The following is an 18775-nucleotide window of genomic DNA, read 5'->3' on the forward strand; positions in this document are numbered from 1 at the left end:
TATTATTATTATCATTATTATTATTATTATTATTATTATTATTATTATTATTATTATTATTATTATTATTATTATTATTATTATTATTATTATTATTATTATTATTATTATTATTATGATCATGATAATTATTATTATGATCATGATAATTATTATTATCATTATCATGATAATTGTTCAATTTAAGGTCTTAAGTTTAGTTCAGCTTCATTAAGTTCAGTTATTAATTCACTTTAATTCAGTTCAGAACAGTTCAATTCAAGGTCTTAATTTAGTCCAGCTCCATTAAATTCAGTTCAGTTCAAACAATTTTAGTCCAAAAGAACGGGGCTTATAGGGTTAAAGAGACCAAGTGTATATTCCATGTTTTAGACTTTGGAGTTGTATCATTTTAGAAGCAGAAGCAGCAGCAGCAGCAGCTAAAGTTAAGAGAAAAATGGCGCAGCATCTGCTATCCTCTTCACCTCTAAATATTTGGATGGGCATGAACAATAAAGTTGGAAGGCACATAGAAGCTACTTCCCATATTTCTTGTTTCAACAATTTCTCTTTCAAAAATCTTATCTCAAACTGTTCTTCTCTTCATAAACCCAATTTCTCTGTAAAATGTCGCCAGTCCTCAGATTACTTTGACCAAACTACACCCCGCTTTTCTCCAACTAATTCTACTCCTTCTTCAGGTTATTTCCCATTGGATTTTGCTTTATTTCTTCAATGGGTATTGCTCACAATTTAATCTCTTTGTGTCTTTTGTTGTAATGTCATTCATTTATTTATTTGTCATTTGTTCTTTGTTATGTTGCTATTTTTTTGTTGGGATTTGTGCAAAATGTAATATTTTGGAAAGTTTGCTGTCAAATTTAGGTTATTACCTTAAGGCACACCTTAGAAAAACATATTTGCAAAATCATGTTTGGTTATCTTTTTTAAGGTGTTTGTTTTGGGCTAGTAACTGATATGGGTAATGCTTAAGGTGAAATTTTCATATAAGTTGATTGCAGATTCTTTGTTTTTGTTGGATTTATTTATAGTGAGGTCTGCTTATTTCCAGTGTTATGCTACTTTGATTCATAGTTGCTTGAAAATTCACTACCAATAGATTGTATGTAGTTATTGTCGCTTCTAATTCTAACTGTTGGTACTTTTATATTGGATTGAAGGTTCATCGCCCAAGGTTTTTGTGGGTCACTCCATATACAAGGGGAAAGCGGCTCTCACCGTAGACCCTAGAGCGCCCGAGTTTATTTCATTAGATGTATGTTATTTCTATAAGTTTGGAGGCTAATCTTTTTGCTACTTCTTGTTTTTGTCCATTCTTCATAACAAGAGTACTAAGTTATAATACAAAGTTCATGTGTTCTAACTACAGTCAGGTGCATTGAAAATATCTAGGGAGGGTTACGTTTTACTTCAGTTTGCCCCAGCCGCTAGTGTTCGTCAGTATGATTGGAGCAGAAAGCAGGTGATAGTTCTAAAATAGCCTCTCTATTGTGAATCTGTTCCAGTAATCAACTCCTTGATAAAGTTGTTTGGCACTTTGGCTAACCTGGATTGAGAGACACTACTAATACTACCATCTTATGATAGTTCATATGCTTTGAGTATTATATTAATCATTTTGGTCAATGTTACTTCAAACTCACTTTGGTGGTATGTTGTGCCTTGGGACGACATTCCTTCCGACACAACACTCAAACATAAAAGTATAAAACTCTTTAAGCCTTGTCCAATATGCCCTCGTCTGACACTTGCAACGGTCAAGTAACACAAATTTTGGTTATGACTTCGACCTCAATAAATGTGATGGACGATGATAGTAGTTCGATGCTTGGATTATCATCTGCAACATGCGAATCTTTTTCCTCAGTTGATATAAAGGCACAATATTGTAACGTGATAGCAAAATTTAAAAGCAGTTGGGATCTGTTCTTTTATAGTTTATATGACTTGTATTTAGTCGATTACATGTAATTGGAATATATAATATTACTGGGGTCTACTGACTTAGACTATATTTCCAGGTATTTTCCCTTTCAGTGACTGAAATTGGGACTTTGATCAGTCTTGGTGCAAGGAATTCATGTGAATTTTTTCATGATCCAAACAAAGGAAAAAGGTAAGGAGTTTGAGTCCCCTTTCCCTTCTCTACTTGAAGGACTGTGAATTTATCACTACCAACGAAGGAAGAAGATTATTTGGACAAAATAAATATGTGTGTATTTTGTTTTACCTGTTGCCAAGGAGTACTCTAATCAATCAAAATTATCTGATGGAATGCCGCTTAAGTGTGAACCTAATATGTTCCCTTTTTCCTCATTTTATTGCTGCCTCCTATATGTCTCTCATATCTACCCCAATTGAGTAATTAAAAAACCAATAATTCCTGCATATTGACAGCCCTTAGCGGTATAACTTAGGCTAGTTTGGTAGCTGGAAGTGTCAAATGTCGGAGGAGGCAATTTACACCATGTAAGCACTTGCTCTATGTGACTCCAACCCGGCTACAAGTGTTGGACATGACACTATGTCGGAGTGGCGGATATAGTTATTTTCCACGAAGTTTTCAATTTGCTGGTCTAAAATAAAATGTCGGACACATAAAGTATCTGACACGCGACAAGTCACCTACATGAAGAGTCGACTTTACACAGCACTTGTTATGGACTTATGGTATATCGATCTTAAGGGGACCTTGTCTATATTAGACTAGGTTGTACCTGGTTACACTAAATCGGAAAGGAAGAGATGCACATATATTTGTTTTAATATGATTAAGAATGGGCAACATATCATAAATGGTTACCTCTCCGGACATATTTTTTTTGCTGTTTGAACTAAGAGTTGGGTGGAGCACTTGATGAGTGGAAGGGCCCTAGCTGACTCGATATAGTTTACCTTTGCTCATTGGAAAATTATGAGACTGTGTGGAAGATCCTTACTTACCTTAGCCCCTGCAGTGTTTAATTCATTAATTAAATTGTGTTAAATGTTGACGGCCACAGTTTATTGCCTAATAAGTACGGAGTAATAACTAGGTGAACTCAAACTAAGTACTGCTGTCACTTTTAGTTAAGAGGTTCTTGCTGATATTCCTTCATTATTTCAATTGATATTAGTTATCACTCTAAAATAGCAGAATCCAACTGGACCTTCCTTGAATTTTAGAGGGGAGGTGGGTGGGTTGTTGAATCAAATATACAGACTAATTTGGGTTAGATGACCTACGCCTTTTTACTAGGGTATGAAATTGTAGAAACTATTAGGATCTGAAAGAATCGTGAAGCGGATCAAGCGATAGACATTGTCTATATCCTTTGCCTATTCTTTTTTTCGCCATAGCCTTTGTATTGAATCTTGTTCCATTTCCAATGGTGACAAATACTTGCTATTACCGGGCTTTGGAATATGATTAAATAAAGCAAAATGACTAACTAAATTGTGCAAACTTTCTTTGTGAATTAGTAGTCGATTCAAATCACAACACCAATTTTCATCATCCAAATCCGACCTCTATATTTTGTAATGTAGGGATAAGACTCCATGCATCTAACCCCTCACCTCGCCACAAACAGGACTGGGGGAGCCTTTGAAGCACTAGGGGCTTTCCCTTTGATAAACCAAAACATTTATTTTGAAATCAGAGTTAAATCAAGCACACTTAGCCCAAGAGCTTACTTTATTGTCTGTTTTGTCGCTCTCTGATCACTTCATCTTACTAAATAAATATATATGGTGAAATCTTGCATTATACTGCAAGTGCAAGGGTCAGTATGTTCACCTGTAAAATTTATTATTGTGGTCATGCATTGTTTACACTATGTCCGTCAAGGTGATTTACTACGTTCTTTGCGTAGTGATGAAGGCAAAGTGAGAAAAGTATTAAAAGTGGAGCCCCTGCCAGATGGTTCCGGTCACTTCTTCAATCTCAGTAATCCTTCTTCCAAAACTTCATATCATTTGTGTAATTTATGTGTTTGTATCGTGTTATTTAGCACAGGTAAGCTGCATACTCTACATAAAGGGTGTTATATATCTATTGGCAAAAATAAAATAAAAAAAGTGATTATCTTAAATTCTGTCATTGGAAACCTAGTCGAACTGTAGAACCACTCATCTTTTCCTCTCCTTTTTTCATCGTCTTGTTCCTAATTTCTCCTAAGTATTGAATGTGCTTATATTGCCATGACTTTCTTGATACTCTGATAGTTGTGTCCTACCATGCTCCCACCCAAATGGGCATTGTTTTAATTCTTGCTTTTAAATTTGGACGACACTTTCCGGCAATTGGAAATTAGGATTTTTTGAGCTTTCGTTTCTAATCATAATAATGACAAGTGTAAATGTGATAACTTTTACTATGAGGCCTGTTAGGCTCTATTCTAATCCTCAAGTATGGGACATGTTCATTTTATCTTTTTTTTTGTTTTAAACAAATTCAAACATTATTGGATTCAGATGGTCATAATTTACCATTGTGAAAATAATCTAAAATGTTCCTGAAAATAAATGAGACATCAGGCACTAACAACTTTTAAATACGTATGCCACTCAGTTTTCCGTCTTTTACAGACTGTGTCAAAACAGTCGACACTGAATATTGTCTATCTGCGTTCTGCCATTACGTGGATAACGTAGATTCATAAATTCATTTCCCCTACATTTGGATGTCTCATTGCCCATTGCCCATTGCCCATCTATGTTACTCAGACACGTGTCGGCGTGTCTGACACGAAATTTCTGAAATTTGTGGACACGCCGACACGGTCAACGGCGTGTCTTGACCAACATAATGGACACGACACGTCAAAACAGCCCTAAACAGCCCTGCAAATCTTTTTAGAAAGAAATGTTATACACGTACTGCAAAAAGAGTAAGAAAGATCTTATCTGGAGAAACGGATGGTTGTGACGTGACGAGGAGCCACTGTCCTAAAGTCAAAAATGCCCCGTACTACACACGGCCTCAGTAGCACTTGATCCCAGGATTAACACAACCGCTGCAACTTTGGTGTAGACAAAGAGGCAGATGAGAGCAGCCAAGAACGTTGCCAATGCCAATAATAACCTCAAGGAAATATTTTAAGAAGATTGAACAGTATAAGAAAGAGAGAAGAGGGAAAATTTCTAATCTCAAACTGAGAATGAAAGGCTGTTTATATAGGGGAGAAAAGGCATAAGATTTTCCGAAATTATAAAAACTTAAGAATTAACGACAATCAGTTTGGTAGACCGTGTAGACTGTTCCAATCAGTCTTGGGTATCGAGCCTTTGAAAATAGAGAAATAATGTTCCAAAAAATTAAAAGGAGCTGATAGCTCGCACCCAGGTGCTCTACCCAGAGCCCGTGCCCGTGCCCAGAGCCCGTGCCCGACCCGGCCTGGCGTGGCGCGCGCGTGTGTGGCACAGCCCAAACTTGTCAACCTCCACAAAAGGTCTAATCACAAGTTCAAACAAGAAGGTAGAGAAGAACATTATAAACCCATCAAACTTGTTTCATTTTTCCAATGTGGGACAAGAGAAAAAAATCTTAGCTAGTTTTTTCAAAGTAAGGCAAAAGACTTTTTGAGCCATTATTCCAACAATCCCCCACAATGGCGATAAAAAGAAAGAAGGAGAAAAAGAAGATTGAGGTAATACAGGCAACGGGGATTTAACGTTTAGATGTTAGTGTCTTGTGGACTTTAACCAACATCCAGTGTCATACAAATTTTCTCAAACCGCCATTTTGGTGGACTAAGCCTTTAACCAGTACATGAAGTTGGTAAGAGAATTTTTGCGCACTTGCTAATCCCAAATCAGGGCTAGAACTCGCATAATCCATGAACTCATCATGAACTTTTAAGATTTAAGAACAAATGTTACTTGAGCTTGTCAAGTGCCCCTCACATAGTTCCTGGTTATTTTGATGAATGCCTCAAAAAAGTTCAAAACCTGAAGAACCTTTTAGGGTTAGGGCGAGAACCCCCACATTCACATAGGTGAGTTCATCAGGTTTGTCGCAAACCATCCATAAGGACTATGAACTCATTAAGAGCTAATGCTCAACCTTCCACAATGATAATATATCCGTGAGTACAATAAATGTACATATAAAATAATACCACATCACTTTATTAAATAGGAATGGTAGTAGTATTACATCTCGAGTTCCTTGTGACTTAGTTTGACCCGTTGAACTTAGATGAACTAAGACGGGTATCCATCACAATTCACCCCTTTACAAGTTTTAAACCCATTCCTAGTGCCGACTCCAGCACTAATTTTTTACAAAGGCCTTTGGTGAGAGGATCCGCAATATTCCTCTCTGAACGTACGTATTCAATGAAATCACATTGTCTCGATCGGGTTTCTCACAATTCCATGTCTTAGACGAATATGCCTTTTCTTTCCATTGTAGGCTTGATTGTTGGCTACTCCTATAGCAGCTTGTGAATCGCGGTGCATGGATCGTGAGTCGGTTTCCCTCACAACGGAATATCCGCCAAAAGACTTCTCACCATTGACTTCCTCTCCGCCAAAGCTAAAGCAATAAATTCAGATTCCATGGTGGATTTAGCAAGACATGTTTGTTTACATGACTTCCATGATATGGCTCCAGAGGCTAGAGTAAAAATATAACCGCTAATAGAGTGAATCTCATCATTTCCCGACACCCAATTAGCATCACAATACCCTTCTAGGACACTAGGTGTCCTAGAATAGTGTAGACCCCAATCCATGGTACCTTTCAAATATCTCAATAAACGAATCAAGGCATTCCAGTGGTCCTTACCAGGATTATGAGTATATCGACTCAATCTACTAACGGTATATGCGATGTCAGGTCTAGTGCAATTCATCAAAAACATAACACTACCAATGATTTTAGCATATTCCTCTTGAGATACACTATTACCTGGATTTTTGCACAAATAGATACCTGAATCGTAAGGAGTATGAAGAGGCGTGCTATCAAATTGATTGAACCTTCTTAGAATCTTCTCAACGTAATGAGACTGACTCAAACACATACCTGTAGGAGTCCTTGTGACCTTGATCCCAAGAATTATATCAGCCTCTCCCAAATCTTTCATGTCAAACCGAGAATGTAAGAAATTTTTGGTAATGTTGACAACATCCATATTTGTACCAAAAATAAGCATGTCGTCCACATACAAACATATAATTACGCAATCATTCCCGTTATGCTTAGAATATACACAAGCATCAGAATTGTTAACCATAAATCCATCAGATGTTATTGTTTTATGAAATTTGTCATACCATTGTTTCGGTGCTTGTTTTAAACCATATAAAGATCGAATTAGTTTACACACTTTGTCTTCCTGTCCGGGAACCACACATCCCTTAGGTTGACTCATGTAAATTTCTTCATGTAAGTCACCATTTAAAAAGGCAGTTTTAACATCCATTTGATGGACAAAAAGATTATGGATAGATGCAAGTGCAATCAAAGCCCTAATGGTAGCCACTTTTGTAACAGGTGAGTAAGTATCAAAAAAATCAATACCTTTTGTTTGACGATTTCCACAAACTACCAACCTGGCTTTATATTTATCGATCGAACAGTCAGATTTCATTTTCTTTTTGAACACCCATTTGTTGCTCAAAGGTTTGCAACCTCTCGGCAAATCAGTCAGAATCCAGGTATTGTTAGTCATGATAGAGTCAATCTCGCTATTAATGGCCTCTAGCCAGAAGGTAGAATCGATAGATTTCATGGCTTCCTTGTAATTTCTGGGGTCTTCTTCGAGTACATAAGCACATACCTCGTGTTCACTCAAAGGTCCATGTTATACGAGCCATGTAGTAGCGAAATTCGGTCCAAAACTCGTCGGAGTTCTCACGCGTTTACCTCTTCTAGGCTCAGCAATTTTATCTGCAACATCAGAATTACCCAAAGATACAAGAGAGGGAGATGCGATAGACACATGTGATAAATTCACTTTCATAGGAAAAATATGCTAAAAAAATTCAACATCCCTAGACTCTTTAATTGGACCAAAACCAGATGAGTCTTTTAAGACAAAACGATAAGCAGCGTTGTTTGCAGCACGACCAATAAAAATTCCATCCGTGGTCTTAGGTCCGATTTTAGTCCTTTGAATATTTGGAATCCCAATTTTCCCTAAACACCCCCACACTTTGAGATAATTCAGATTAGGTACATAGCCTTTCCATAATTCATAAGGGGTCTTACCAGTTTTCTTGTGAGGCACGCGATTTAGGACATGACACGCATATAAAATAGCTTCACCCCAAAAATTATTAGGCATACCTGAACTGATCAGCATGGCGTTCATCATATTTTTAAGTGATCGGTTTTTCCTTTCGGCGACGCCATTTTGTTGGGGTGAAAAAGGAGCGGTATACTCATGGATAATGCCGTTAAGCTCACAATATTTTTTCAGAGGATTACCTTCATATTCTCCGCCTCTATTCTGACTCTTTTAATTTGCCGGTCTAACTGATTTTCAACTTCAGTTTTAAATATCACAAATTTATCCTCGGCTTCATCTTTAGAGCTTAGCAAATAAACTCTAGTATATCTAGAAAAATCATCGACAAAGGTAATATAGTAATGCTTACCTCCTCTACTCATGATGGACTTGAAATCACCCAAGTCAGAGTGAATTAGCTCAAGAAGAGAGCTAGAGCGGTCAACACATTTGTTGAAGGTTGTTTTTGCATGTTTTGCCTCAAGACATACCTCACACTTGTCAAACTGGTGCTCTTCGGGCGAGGAATTATATTTTCTTTGTTTTGATCTTTTAATCGATGCGATATTCAAATGTCCAAGTCTAGCATACCACAAAGAAACAGACTCAGCAATATAAACAGAAGAAGAATTATTATTAATAGTTTCAAGATCTAATACAAACAAACCGCTATTACAAAAGCCTTTTCCAATAAAATTTCCATTTTTTGTAAGCACAAGTTTATCAGATTCGAAAGTCAGCTTGATCCCAGCTTTGTTGAGTAAGGCACCGAGATCGATTCCTCGAATATCGGGAACATGTAAAACATTGTTTAATTCAATGGTTTTGCCTGAAGTTAATTTAAGAAAGATCTTACCCTTTCCTAGGACTTTCACGGTGCTAGAATTTCCCATAAAAACACATTCACCTGTGGATACGGCAAGGTAGTCTTTGAACATCTCTTTACTGGAGCATATGTGTCGTGTTGCTCCAGTATCAACAACCCATTCAGATATGTTACTTACCAGATTAATCTCAGATACGACAGCGGCAATGATATCGTCAGATTCAACCAGCTTGAGATTTAACAAATTTACGCTTACCATTTGGTGAAAAACCTTGTGGACAATATTTTGATGAGTGACCTGGCTTCCCACAAGTATAACAATTGCCTTTGAATTCCCTTTTGGATTCTCTTTTAAAATTTGCATTATTTCTTGTCCCGTGAACTTGATTAGAACCCTTTGAGAAATGCTTTGAATTTTTAGAAAAATTCTTTTTGGTTTCAACCAAGTTTGCATTTGAAGAGGAGGGTTCGAAAACATATTTTCCTTTTGTTTGAATACGGTTTTGCTCCTCAACTTTGATATGAGAAATAAGTTCCAAAAGAGTAAAATCTTTTTGCTTATGTTTCATGCTAGAGACATAGTTTTGCCAAGAAGGAGGTAACTTGTCAAGTAAACAGTTTGCTTGAAAAATTTCACAGATATTCATACCTTCAGAAGTGATTTCCGCGCATAAGTTTTCGTACTCATAAACTTGATCCAGAACAGGTGAATTGTCAGCCATTTTGAAACTCAACCAACGGCTACAAACATATTTTTTTGGTTCCAAAATCATCCGATCCATACTTAGTTTGCAAAACTTCCCATATTTCTTTTGCTGTTTTATACTTACCATAAATCGTATATAAAGCAGGACTCATGTAATGCAGAAGCATTCCTCTACAGGTTTTGTTGTCTTCTACATAATCCCTCCCGGAATTTTCAGGTGGGACATTACCAGTAAGTGTATAGTCTACTTTAATTTGACCAAGGAAGAATTTGATTCTATCAGACCACATTCTATAGTTTTTTCCGTTGAAAAGCTCGAATTTAGACATGTCAGGAATGATAGGTGAAGGAGCAGAAAAGGACTCAACAGAGATTGGAATTCCTCCCGTCATATTGTAGTGCGAGAATTTTTTTTTTTTTTTTTTAATATTTTTGACTTTAGATTGTTATACACGTACTGCAAAAAGAGTAAGAAAGATCTTATCTGGAGAAACGGATGGTTGTGACGTGACGAGGAGCCACTGTCCTAAAGTCAAAAATGCCCCGTACTACACACGGCCTCAGTAGCACTTGACCCCCAGGATTAACACACAACCGCTGCAACTTTGGTGTAGACAAAGAGGCAGATGAGAGCAGCCAAGAACGTTGCCAATAATAACCTCAAGAAAATATTTTAAGAAGATTGAACAGTATAAGAAAGAGAGAAGCGGGAAAATTTCTGATCTCAAACTGAGAATGAAAGGCTGTTTATATAGGGGAGAAAAGGCATAAGATTTTCCGAAATTTGTTCAGAAATTATAAAAACTTAAGAATTAACGACAATCAGTTTGGTAGACCGTAGCAGTCACAATTCTGTAGACTGTTCCAATCAGTCTTGGTAATCGAGCCTTTGAAAACAGAGAAATAATGTTTCAAAAAATTAAAAGGAGCTGATAACTCGCACCGCAGGTGCTCTACCCAGTGCCAGTGCCCGTGCCCGTGCCCGAGCCCGAGCCCGGCCCGGCGAGGCGAGGCGAGGCGCGCGCGTGTGTGGCCCAGCCCAAACTTGTCAACCTCCACAAAAGGTCTAATCACAAGTTCAAACAAGAAGGTAGAGAAGAACATTATAAACCCATCAAAGTTGTTTCATTTTTCCAATGTGGGACAAGAGAAAAAAATCTTAGCTAGTTTTTTCAAAGTAAGGCAAAAGACTTTTTGAGCCATTATTCCAACAAGAAAAATAAAATGGAAACAGTAAAAAAAATGCAATTTATTTTCGCAGTACATTTTTTACTCATCATAGTACTTTTTACCTATTACTTTCCATTCGATACCCTTGGATGAAAACTAGTGTGTACTACATTCCAAAAAAAAAAAAAAAAACAATTGGTCGACGTAGTACAGTACTCTAAGTCCAAACCCACCACCACGTTCAAGTGTTCAACCACCACGTCACCACCATACACTCCCTTGTCGTTAGGTCGCCATCACATCCCCTCGTTGTAGCAACTGTTTCATCCCCGTTTGCGTTCAACCCTCCGTCCCTCCAACCCCTCCAACAAACCTACCCTCGTCGCACCATACCGACCCTCCGCCTGCCACCCGCCACGCACTATACTTTCATCCCCTTCAGCGGTAAGCCCGAAAACTATTTCGTCCTTCCCCACACATACATGAAAAAATCCGTCATTTTGACGTCAATGGACCCATGTATGGTGATAAACTGATAATAGTTGTCGACGGTGGAATAGGACGGTCGTTTACCGCAGTGGTTAACGTGGTGGGTCGGAGAGTAAATGGAAAAATAACCCAATTAGATGCCTTCTTGTTTTATAGGAACACGGCTTTTATAATTGATTGTCTACCTCAAATTGCATCTGTGTGTTTGTTTGCTTTATAAGAAAAGGGATATTCTACGTGGTACCCCTCAACTTTTTGACTTTCTACGTGGTACCCTTACACTTTTTTTTTTTTTTTTTTTTTTGGACGAAAGGAACAAGATTAAATAAAAAGTCAGAAAAAGAGTTAAAGTTTACATCACGGGGGCGGGTCGGGGGAAAGAGGCACGCAGGCCAAGACAGAGTCTAAAGTAAAAAGATGAAATACAAGAGGAGGTGGGTAATCCCACTCAAAACATCCTAAAGAAGAACTAGTGTCACGAATGGCAATGTGGGCAATGGCATCCGCAACACGGTTGGCCGATCTCTTCTCAAAAACCAGCTTCAAATGGGGAGAGTCCTGCAAGAGGTCCCTATACTCAAGAATAACGTTAGAACACGGACCACAAGGGGCAGAGGGCCGCAAAATAGAGATAACCGCATCAAGACAGTCAGAGGCAATCAAAACGTTATTCACATGGACTCTAGAACGGCGAATCCCATCACGAATGGCGAGGACCTCACAAAGGAAAGGGTTAGGGCCAAGGAAGCGGGTGGACCAACCAAGAACCCAGGAACCAGTACAGTCTCTAGTAACACACCCCAAACTAGCAAGGCTAGAAGAGGGAGAAAAGGCCGCGTCAACGTTGGTTTTAAACCAACCAAGCGGCGGAGGGGCCCAGCTCAAAGGGTAGCTAAAGGCATCAAGGGGGGTGGTAATCGCGGGTGGGACAGAACGGGGGCGGTCAGAGGCACGGACCCAGGCAAAGGTCTGAGAGGAAACAGAAGCACAAAAGGAGGGAGGGGAGAGGGCCGAAGGGGTGGAGAAGGTAAGGTCACAACGTCTAAGCCAAAGACGCCATAACTGAAAAGTACAAAGAGTACTCCAGGTGGAGGAAGGGGAGGTGCAATTATCAAAGATCCATTGTTGGAGGTCGGAGGTAAAAAAAGAGTCCGGGACGTTAAGAAGGGACCAACAGTGAGAGGCAAAGCAGCAATCGCGAAGGGCATGGAGGGTGGTTTCGGGAATAGAGGGGTTAGGGCACAAGGAGCAGGACGGACTGGGCAAAATGCTCCGCCCAAAGAGAGAAGCTTTATGTGGGAGTTTGTTCCACCACGCAAGCCAAAGGAAAACTTTAATCCTAGGTTGGGTCGGGAGGTCCTAGAGCCAGCAAAGATCGGTGGAAAGAGAGGGAGGGAAGAGGGAAGGGGGAGGGCGACAGAGGGAAAGATAGGCCTCACTAATAGAGAACTTGCCTTTGGGGGCAAGGGAAGTGGTAAGGATGTCCGGTCTTGGAGTAGACGGGATGGGAATGGAAAGGATGTTGGAGATGATATGGCCGGGGAGGACGAAGTCAAGGGAGTCTAGGTCCCAAGCTCCGTTGGAGATGATGGTGTTCAATCTAGCACAGGAGGAGGGGAGGCTTAAGGGTCCAAGGATGACATTTCTGAGGGGGCCCAGGCATAACCAAGGGTCATCCCAAAGACTAATGGTAGATCCATCACCAATGGACCAGGAAAGATGGTCTTTGAGGATGTTCCATCCTCTCCCAACATTTCTCCAAATATGGGAGCCACAGGAAAAGGAGCGGCGAGAGGGTGAGTAATATTTACTGCGAAGGGCCGAGGCAGCAATGGAAGAAGTATTGAGGAGGATGTTAGAACTGAGCTTAGCAGAGAGGGCATCATTAAGGGGGATAGCAGCCTTAATTCCAAGGCCGCCAAGGGTGAGGGGGAGAGTGACAAGGTCCCAGTTGGCAAGGTGGAGTTTGTTCGCAGACTGACTTGACCAAAGGAAGTTCCTCGCGATCTTGTCGATGTCACGAAGGATGGAGGATGGGAGGTGAATGCATTGCATTGCATGACTAGGAATGACATTGATGGTAGACTTAATAAGGCATATCCTACCGGCTCTAGAAAGGAAACGGGATTTCCAAGAGGCGAGTTTGGAAGAGATGTTATCAAGGACGAAATGGAGATCGGCCCTCTTCGGTTTTTTTCCCAGGAGGGGGAAGCCCAAGTAGGTACCAAGGTTGTTAGTCCTCTTGATGCCCAGGGCATCCTCGAAGAGAGTGGCATCAAGAGGGGGAGTGTGTTTGGAGAAAGTGATTTTACTCTTGGAGCAATTGATCTTTTGTCCAGAGTTAGAGCAAAAGGAGAGGATGGTGTCTTGGAGAGAGCACAAATTCTTTTCGGAGGTTCTCCGAAGACCAGGATGTCGTCGTGAAAAGGAGGTGGGAGAAGGAAACGCCGCCTTTTCCAAGGGGAAAGGGGTCCACTCGAGTCGTGGCGGGCTTGGTGGATGAGACGAGAGAGGGCTTCCATGCAGATAATGAAGAGATAAGGAGAGAGGGGGTCACCTTGTCTAATTCCTCTGGAGGGGAGGAAGGTGTCGAGAGGGGTGCCATTAAGGGTCACATGGGCAGAGGTTGAGGAAATGCAGCTCATAATGAGAGAAATGGTATCTGGGTCAATGTTGACGGTGATAAGACAGTTCGATAAAATCCCATTCAAGTCTATCAAAGGCCTTCTCAAGGTCAAGTTTAAGGGCGAACCAACCAAGTTTACTCTTGGTGGTGTGCATAGAGTGGAGGATTTTGAAGCAATGATGAAGTTAGTATCGGTACCCCTTCCAGGGATGGAGCTCCCTTGGTTGGGAGAGATCATAGAATGCATAAAGGGCTTGAGGCGATTAACTATGATCTTAGTGATCATCTTATAGGTGGTGTTGCAAAGACTAATGGGACGGAAGTTGGTGATGGATTGGGGGGAAGGGATTTTAGGGATGAGGGAGATAGAAGTCCTGTTGATGGTCTCGGGGACGGATTTCGAGAGGAAAATGTTCTGAACAAAGGGGATAAAGTCGGATTTGATAATATCCCAGCATCTCTTGAAAAAACCAGCGTGGAAACCATCCGGCCCCGGGGCCTTATTCGAGCCAAGGGAGAAGATGGCAGCACGGATTTCTTCATCGGTGGGAATCGAGTAAGTAGTGATGAAGGTAAGCTCGAGAATGGGGGAAGATAGGGGGGGCAATGTAGGCTACCTCTTTGCCGAGAGGTGAAGAGATTAGTGAAATAATGGGTAATGTGGTACATTCAAAGCATCATGACCGGTGATCACAAGGCCAACATTATCGGTGAGGGAGAGGATGCGATTGAAACTTCTACGAAGAGTGACGGATTTATGGAAGAAAGAAGTGTTGCGGTCACCATCAGTGAGCCAACTGATGTGGGAACGGTCTTTCCAATAAAAATGTTCAAAGTCGAGGATGCAGTTGAGTTCATGGGTGAGGGAATCATTAAGGTTAAGAAGGAAGTTGGAGTTGGGGTTAAGGCACGGCTCGCTACCGGACACCAAGGAGACGGGAGGAGAGGCGTTTTCTCCTCACGGGGAGATTACCAAAGATAGCGTTCGCCCGATCGATGGTCGACCGAGGTTAGAAAGTCTAGTCGGAATAGGGTCGATCGGGGAAGGCGGTATGGGCGACCGGGGGTAAAGGAAGGTTCACGGAGTCCGAGAAAGTTTCAAACTTAAAGGACTTGAGGCGGGTTGGTGGGGGAGGAAGTCTTGAGAATAATCGGGCAATGGTCGGAGGAGAGACGGGTTAGGTGATAGTTGTGGGAGTTAGGGTAATGGTCAAGCCAAGATTGGTTAACCCAGACACGGTCAAGTCTCTCAAGGATGGGATTAATACGACGCCTATTAGTGCAAGTGAATTTCGGTCCCGAAAAACCAATGTCAATAAGGTTGCAAGAGTCAAGAGTAGTCTTGAAAAGGTTCACTCTATTCGGTTTTATGCCCCTTCCCCGATTTTTTTAAGACGCAAGAATAACCGTTAAAATCGCCTAAGCAAACCCAAGGAAGGTCGTGATTGTCAGAAACATTAATGATGTCATTCCACAAATTTTTGAAACACGAACTTAGGACTCGCATAAACCGCAGAAAGTAAGAAAGTGAAGGAGGTAATGGGTACACGAACCACCACATTAATCGGTTGGTCGATTTGTTAAGAAGAGTGATATCGGCCTTTCCCGAATTCCACGGGACAATGATGCGCTTGATGAACCCCACGGGTCCAAGATCTCGAAGGAGTCAAAAGGGAGCTTGCGCACGATGGTCAGGGAGTTAGGAGTTCGGACTCTAGTCTCGGACGAGAATCACAATGGCGGGGTTGTGGGCGTTAATGAGGTAAGAGAGGTGGGTACGGAAGGAGGGTCTAGCAATGCCACGCGGTTCCAATAGAGGATATTCATATTCACGGGTAGGAGAAAAGGGTTCGAGGTGGCGCGGGGTTAACCCCGTCCCTCCGCCTCGCCTCGTCGCACGCGGTTTGAGCGGCCGTTGAGATGGAGACAGTTCGGGCCGCACGGGGTCGAAAGAGTTCCCTGTGTTCCAACCCCGAACTTGTTCCCAACTGATCCACACATCCAGGGCCTTCAATGGGAGAGCAGTTCGAAAAATCACAATTGAGTTTGAAAAACTCGCAGTTCTCAGATCCTTGGATGTCGAACTCAATAGATAAACCCTCCTCAATCGAGGCAAGATGGGCATAGGGTCCAGCAAGAACTGGAGTTCCGGTGGTACGATTAGTGAGGGATGGAGAGTGTGCCACTCCCGGAGAAACCACCTCAGGAAGCACTTGAGGACACACTTTTTAAAACATACATGGTGCCCCTAATTGTTGTCATTATCACTAAGGGCACCCCTAAACTTTATTTTCCGTCAATTAAACTCAGTTTTAGGCGTTAAGTAATGACTTGGACGCGTAACCAATCTTGTCATTTATTATCCCATGACATATGTACTATATAAGGCTCAATATCCATCTCGATCCTAATATTTATTGATATATATGGGCTAAAAAATTTTTGATGGAAAATTTATTGATTCCATGCTAAATTATCACGTCCAAAGATGGATATTGAGCCTAATAGAGTCATTATGTCATGGGATGATAAATGACAAGCTTGGTTACGCGTCCAAGTAATCACTTAACGCCTAAACTGAGTTTAATTGACGGAAAATAAAGTTTAGGGGTACACTTAGTAATAATGACAACAATTAGGGGTACCATGTATGTTTTTAAAAGTGTAGGGGTATCATGTAGAAAGCCAAAAAATTGAGGGGCACCATGTAGAATATCCCATAAGAAAATTATTTTTTTGATCTAAGATGCTATCGTTTGCAACTTCCAAATCGATTGAAATCAGAGAAGAATGATGGTAATTGGTGTGAATTAGAGAGAGGAGTTTAGAGATAAGTTAGAGAGGGTAAGTGGATGGTAAAATGAAAGGGGTATAATTGTCAACAAATACTCCGATGAGTAAAATACGTACTGCGAAAATCAGCACCCAAAAAAAACCTATCGAAAATAAAAAAATAAATAAATAAGAAAAAGATGTGTAGTTGAAAACAATACTTGTGTTAGACAGTACCCCACTATTGAATTAAAAAAAGAAATAAATATGACACTTTGACAACTTGACATTGCCCCACTATTAAATAAAAAAAAGAATCCTACTCCCTCCCAGTCAAAATAAACTTCCCTATTTTCTTTTCCGTCTATTAACAATAACCTCCCTATTTCCTTTTTTGGTAAGTGTTTGTGTGCTCCAAATTTAATTATATGGTGGGGTAGTGTATTTGTGTGGTTGAAATTTAATTATATGGTGGGGTAGTGTGTTTCTTTAATATTTGTGCCAAAATGAAATGGGAGGTTTATTGTGAATGAGTGGGAGTATTTGATAGAAGCCCAAATCCATTAATTTCGAAACCCAAAAAAAATCAAAGCCAAACCCTAATAATTGAAACAACAGCGCCATCGCACGAGACACCAATGAAGAAGCTGTATCAACTTGCCGACATTGTTCATCAGAAACGAACTCATTCATAGAGAATAGTGCCATGTAAGTTGTCGTCTTATCGAAGCCTCCACCGCGTCAGTGTCGTGTCCGGCGAGGCTGTGTCAGACACGTGTCACGTGTCGTGTCGACCACCGTGTCGTGTCCGACACGCGACACGCCACCTGACTGCGTGTCGGAGTAACACAGTTGCCCATTGCCCATTGGACGTAATTTTATTTTGCTACGTAGCTTTATGACGTTTCCATCGCATAATTTGGATGTGTTACCACCCTAATGCTTATTTACCACTACTTAGGTGTTCAAAACAAGCTCGTAAATGTGGACGAGAGTATATACATGCCCATCACTAAAGGAGAGTTTGCGGTTCTCATATCAGGGTTCAACGTAAGTTGGAATCTTTGTCTGAATACGACTTGCCCAGATTTTCGATGCCTTTGATTCTTTGGTGTTCACCAACCTCTATATATGAGTCGTGCTCTTGAACTTGCAGTTTATTCTGCCTTATCTTATTGGTTGGCATGCCTATGCTGAATCAATAAAACCTGAGGACATGTTTCGCGCTAACAATACAAAAGGCACAGGCACCGTGGAGTGTGAATGGAATAGATAGGTAACCTTGATGTTTCTATGCATCTGCTGAAAAACCCTCTATATCCCTTTTGATTGAGAATCATCCGAAGCGTTCCTCAAGGACACCAATGCCTCTTTCTTCCAGTTGTGTTTAATGCGAAATATCCTAATTGATGTTCTATGGAAAGCTTTTTATTTTTTATTTTTTTTTAATTAATCAGTATTTGTAGTATTAGGGCAGTAGCAATAGAGGTTTGTCAACGGGTTTGTGCGATGACATGTCCTCTATTTTTCAGGTTTGTCAACAAACCTCCTATTGCTAGGCATGGGTGTTGAGGTTTGTTGTTGGGAATGGTTACTAGGTAGTATACGGGTTTGTAGAAAGAGAGTGTGAGAGAAGGAATAATATGTGTGGGCCACCTTATAAACCTTGAAAAGGTTTATCTATTGTTGACAAGAGGTTTGTTGTAGAAAGGTTTGTATTTTTGATGATTTGGCAATTGACAAACCTCAAAATGGGTTCATCTATTGCTAATGCCCTTATTTAGGGACCTAGGATGTTTTGTGGGGACGCTAAGAATGATTAGCTGAAAACATCTGTAGCTTATTGATTTAGTTGGATTTATGTGGTCATTTGGTTGACGCTCAAAAGAGTTAAGCCTAAGGCAAGGACTTGAATTTTACATTTTTTTCCGTTAAGGACCTAAACTATTAAACTTTACGGTTAAGGA

The 18775-nt window shown here is 40.5% G+C and overlaps 1 protein-coding gene across 1 annotated transcript; it reads left to right on the plus strand.

Annotated features, from left to right (window-relative positions):
- Positions 1-418: 418 nt before the first annotated feature.
- LOC141621785 (single-stranded DNA-binding protein WHY1, chloroplastic-like) lies at positions 419-18273 on the plus strand. The gene is made up of 7 exons (XM_074438013.1): positions 419-680; positions 1161-1255; positions 1370-1462; positions 2022-2116; positions 3855-3928; positions 17770-17858; positions 17965-18273. Exons 1-7 carry the CDS (start codon positions 437-439, stop codon positions 18082-18084), a joined length of 810 nt encoding a protein of 269 aa, XP_074294114.1. The 5' UTR covers positions 419-436; the 3' UTR covers positions 18085-18273.
- The last annotated feature ends 502 nt before the right edge of the window (positions 18274-18775 follow it).

This window comes from Silene latifolia, chromosome X, assembly GCF_048544455.1.
Source record: "Silene latifolia isolate original U9 population chromosome X, ASM4854445v1, whole genome shotgun sequence".
In the NCBI taxonomy this organism is placed as follows: Eukaryota; Viridiplantae; Streptophyta; class Magnoliopsida; order Caryophyllales; family Caryophyllaceae; genus Silene; species Silene latifolia.